Here is a 5,359-nt window from a genome sequence, read left to right as displayed (position 1 = left end):
CCAATCACAGCACACTGTGCTCACAGGATGGGTGGGGGCTGGAGCAATTGGAGCTACAACGAGCCGTTAAAGGCAGAGAGTGAAATTCAGTGAATACACATAGTTTACAGAGATACTGTTTGAGAAACCAATGTGAGTTGCTTTTATCTTTACCCATGGATGCACCATGGAACGGACCCATATCGTCTTACTGCCATCCCACGGAGCTGTAATAATGGATATATTGCACATGTTTGCTATAATTCATTATCATACTACATGGGCTGTATGAATAAATCTTGTACCCTAAATGGTGTATTAAATAAAGTTAATATTACTTATTATTATAAGTATATATATATACAGTGTAATCATTCTTTCATGCTAAATGAAGCTCTGTTGCTTGTGTAACCCCAGTGTAATGTCCCCTCAGCAACAGACCACTCAGAGCTGGTGATTACTTCAGTTTATTTCCATACCTGCATTGTAATGGACAACACACAATGGACACGTGAGCTGCGTTTCTCAACAGATCCTCACGCGGTATCTCAATCTCCTTTAAAAAATAAGTGTCCAATAATCAACAACACAACAATGATCGTATAGTGGTAGTATAAACAATGTGAAACATTAAGCATAAACAAACTCGTGTACAAAACTCACATACCTGCATTGCAATGGACAACACACAATGGACACGTGAGCTGCGTTCTGTTGGAGAGATAGCACCACGCTCACGTTAGCCTATTAGCTCAAATTATCTATTGACGATCACATTAATAAATCATATAACACAAATAGCGAATCACACAAAAAACATGTTGCTGTGAGCATTACACGACTAACATTAAACTAAACAAACACAACAGAACGTTATTGTCCTAATAAAATAATAACATACATTTTGTCCACAGATATAATACAATAGCACCTTACTCTCAACAGATCCTCACGCGGTATGAGAACCTCCCACAATCCATTGCGGTAACAAAGCTACAGCAATGCAGGCACACGTTTGTAACACCAGATGGCGTAATTCTCCAATTTAACCCGGATTTTACACCAACCTTTATAACTCTGTTACACTTGGATATCACTAGATCCTCTTACAGCGTAATATAAGTACATAACGATTGATGTGTACATTAGCATAATGCCTAGCTAGCCGCTAGCTGCTAACTGCCGCCTCGTTAATATCAAATCCATCATAATAACAAATCATTACCATGCTGTCATGAACGCGCGTTTCTGTTACGTGTACGCAAATTGACGTGCTTGATGTGAACACATACTTGCCAAGATGCCAACCCTCCCGATTTTCGCGGGAGACTCCCGATTTCACTGCCCTCTCCCGGTTTCGTCCCGGGGTTATATTTCTCCCGCATTTCTCCCGATTTCTGACAAAATCAGATTTACTCACCACTGTTTCCACTCGGACTTTAATACAGCTACACCATTGTTTGGTTTCCATGGTAGCGCGTCTCTTTAGTAGCGTGCACAACTGAAAGTCTGAGAGGGTGAGGCAGATAGTCACAGAAAACTGAACAAGAATCGACAACTCGACCCGCTGCTCACTCCTTTCCTGAAAAATACAGGTCCAGCCCACACAGATGCTCCATCAAGGATGGTGCTACAGGCCGCAAGGCATTGCACTTACAATTACAATAAGCGGTTTTGAAATGCTCCCGATTTCTGAGGTCTCAAGGTTGGCAAGTATGTGTGAACGAGCATTTTGGTTCAAATTGCGCATGCGCTATGAGCGCACATACGGGTACTTCTCAGGCATGCCGGGTAATCTGCAGTGTTGTGCTAGTTACTGAAAACCAGTAACTAGTTACCATTACTAGTTACTTCATTTCAAAAGTAACTCAGTTACTTTACTGATTACTTACACCAAAAAGGAATGCGTTACTGTGAAAAGTAACTTTTTAGTTACTTAAAAAAAGGGCTTCCATTATATTAATGCCCTTATAGCCTTCATTTCAGTACTGTTATTGCATTGGAGAATAATACAATCTGTTGATCAACTTGACATGCATTATATGCAATCTGGATAGCATCGATATTAGCTGGCTTTACATTTTTGTATATTCTTTCTCCAGGTAGTTGGAAAAAGTTTTCCGTCCCATATGCCGTGTGCCGCCCGGACCTGCTATCATGCTAACTAGCTCCCTGAAAGCGGGTGACTCCACTGTAGCAATAGCCTGCATGTGTTCTACAACATACCGTGCAATGGCTTTATCGACTTTTCCCTGGCTAGCAGTCCCTCGGTTAAAATCCAGCCGCTGTTGCTTAGGTGCAGGTGGAGGTGGAGTGGCGTCGGCTGAGTCTCTGTGGTCTTAGCTACGAGCTTCGTCCCAGCATGTTGTTTTTGCAGATGTTTTAAGAGATTTGAATGACTGGTTTGGGCAGTAGATAGGCTCTTTGACCCGCCAGGACACAACTTACATTTAACTAAAACGTTCTTTTCTTTGTGCTCGACAAAAGTGAAATAGTGAGAATATCTCCAGGTGGAGAAACTAGACTTGAGCTCCGCCGCCGCCGCCATGACAGTCCTGTTAGTAAACAACACAAACACGCCCACAGCCCGTCTCCGCATGTGACACAGGAAGTATCTAAGTACATTTACTCAAGTACTTAAGTACAGTTCTCATCTCTGTTCACCTGGCTGTTGACTATATAAAAAAACTATACAGGGGATATACAGGGGACCCCTGTGCACGATGCGCACAGGGGTCCCCTACAGCCTCCTTACGATGGACCTTTCCGGGTTTTGGAACACGGGGACAAACACTTTGTGGTCGACCTGGGTGGTAAGGCCGAGCACGTCTCGGTGGACCGGTTGAAGGCGGCCCACCTGGATTTGGACAAGCCGGTGGTGCTGGCACGACATCCGCGACGGGGGCGCACCCCGGCCTTGTCACTGAATTGAGACTCGTTGTGCCGGTCTCGCCTCTTCCGGAGGCCGTTACAAAAACATGACACCAGAAAAGCCAAAAGTCAACACCAGAATCACACTGACTCGAACCCAACATGATACGACTGATCCCTGATAAACTCAAACACATAAATATATCAGCAGGCCTACTGACCAAACTTTAAAGAAACAGTTTGACCTATTTTGGGGAAATCCTCCAGCTCTCTCTTTGATGGTTAACCTGGCTAACAACCATCTGAGAAGCCTTCACTGGAAACTGTTTGGGAGAAAGTAACAGACACTTAAACAAGAATTAGCAGAAAGGTATGAAATATTAAGCAAATCAATCTATGTCATCATGTCGTCATCATCATCATCATCATCATCATCATCATCATCATCATCATCATCATCATCATCATCATCATCATCATCATCATCATCATGTTGTTCTAGAGTCACAGAGACCTTCATTGGTAACATCTTAAGTGGGCGTACATACCAAGTGCAAATACATGGAAACATCCTCTGAGTGAAAGTGTGTGTGAAGGTGTGTAGGTGTGTGTAAGTGTCAGGATCAGAGAACGACAGCTGTCCTCTGCTCCAGTCCAGACTCACTCTGACCCTCTGGAGCTCCTTCTGCAGGAGGAGAGGAGTTTCTGGAGCTGATGGTGACCATGCTGAGTATTTACCTCCATTATAATCTATTCTCCATCCAGACAGTATACTTCCCTTCCTCTGGACAGACTCTGCAAACACACCCAGTGCCCAGCATCTATTGTCTCCAACGTGGACATCCCAGCTGTGAGTCCCTGAGTCAAAGCCCTCAGAGCCCAGGACAGACCAGTAGTAACTATCAAACCTCTCTGGATTATCAGGAAGTTCCTGTCTCTCTCCTAGTGTCACACTGGTCAGATCTTCAGACAGGACGAGTGATGGATGAGCAGTGTTTGGGTCCAGGATGAGAGGAGAGTAGGACACCATGTCCTTCATCTTGCTCCAGATGTTGAAGCTGAGGTTGCCCAGGTGTTTGGCCTGGTCTATCAGAGCTCCTGAAGGCAGCTGTGGATCCTTCAGCAGGGGGCGCTGCAGCCTCTCCACTGCAGCCTTGTAGTTGAGCAGGAAGGAGACGTCTTCAGCTCTCAGCTCCTCCTCTGTGGCTCTGACTTTGTGTGAAAGAGCTGCTATCTCTCTGCTCACAGCCTCCATCTTCTCCTTCATCATCCTCCTCTTCTGCTCCTCTTCCTCCCTCAGTGTAGCCATCCTGGCCTCCTCTTCCTCTTCTAGAAACCGGTGAAGCTTCTTAAACTGCTTCTTAATCTGCGTCTCTGTGCGTCGGGCCTGGACCTTCAGGTGTCCTGCTGTTTGATCAAACTTCACTTTAACTTCTTTAAAAGTCTCTAACTTCTTCTTTAAGGGCTGCAGAGCTTTCTGAAGCTTCTTCTTGTGTTGTCGAGCAGCTTCATCGATGGGTCTGAATCTGTGGTCGCTGTGTTTCTCTGAATCTCTGCAGACGAGACACACTGGCTGCTGATGGTCCAGACAGAAGAGCTTGAGTTTCTCAGAGTGCAGACTGCAGAGAGCCTCTGGAGGTCTCTGACCTCTCTCCTGTAGGAAACTCTCACACAGGTTCTTCAACACCAGGTTACAGGGAGGGTCATAATCTGAAGGTCTCTTACAAAGGGGACACTCTTTGATGACTTTCTCCGTCCACCAGCGCTGCAGACAGGCTCTACAGAAGCTGTGGCTGCAGGACAGGACCACAGGGTCTCTAAATGTGTCATGGCAGACGGTGCAGCAGAGATCTTCCTCTAATCTGGAAGCCATGTTGTCTGTGAGTGACGCAGTGAACTCGGCAGCAGCCGCTCCCTGTTCCCTGAGACTTACTTTCACGTTGAGTCTTTGTTCTGGTGAAACTCTCAGTGTGGATTCAGCAGCTGCTCGAAGTGGAAGGTGTTCCAGTATTCCCTCCTGTGGACGTCCCCAAGTGGAAGAGTTGTGTTTGGTGTGAAGTTTAATCTCGCGTGTGTGTGTGTGTGTGTGTGTGTGTGTGTGTGTGTGTGTGTGTGTGTGTCGTCTCAGCGAGGCAGAATAACAGCCTGTTTCCTGGTTATTCTCATGTGAGTCAGGCGATAGGTGGAGCTTCATCAGTTTATGCGGTTGAGTTCATTCCACGCGCATGACTCATGTGTTTCTTCATTCTGCGTCTGTCTCTGTTTTCTTTGTCATGCTTCTTCAACTATTTGCTTGAAATGGTTTTTAAATATGTCTGAAAATACACGTTCCACTATCTCAACTCCAACATAGCACAAACAAAGATAAATCTGCCTTACTTACTGCCTTTTCACTCAAGTACAAGATCTGAGTACTTCTACTTTTACTCAAGTACAAGATCTGAGTACTTCTACTTTTACTGAAGTACAAGATCTAAGTACTTCTACTTTTACTTAAGTACAATATCTG

At 45.0% G+C, this 5,359-nt stretch overlaps 1 protein-coding gene across 1 annotated transcript; it reads right to left on the bottom strand.

Annotated features, from left to right (window-relative positions):
- Positions 1–440: 440 nt before the first annotated feature.
- LOC117452235 (E3 ubiquitin-protein ligase TRIM39-like) lies at positions 441–4,999 on the bottom strand. The gene has a single exon (XM_034090739.2). The coding sequence runs from the start codon at positions 4,721–4,723 to the stop codon at positions 3,245–3,247; it is 1,479 nt and encodes a 492-aa protein (XP_033946630.1). The 5' UTR covers positions 4,724–4,999; the 3' UTR covers positions 441–3,244.
- Positions 5,000–5,359: the final 360 nt, after the last annotated feature.

Source organism: Pseudochaenichthys georgianus, chromosome 9 (assembly GCF_902827115.2).
Source record: "Pseudochaenichthys georgianus chromosome 9, fPseGeo1.2, whole genome shotgun sequence".
Taxonomy (NCBI): Eukaryota; Metazoa; Chordata; class Actinopteri; order Perciformes; family Channichthyidae; genus Pseudochaenichthys; species Pseudochaenichthys georgianus.
This window is presented reverse-complemented; position numbering and strand designations above follow the sequence as displayed.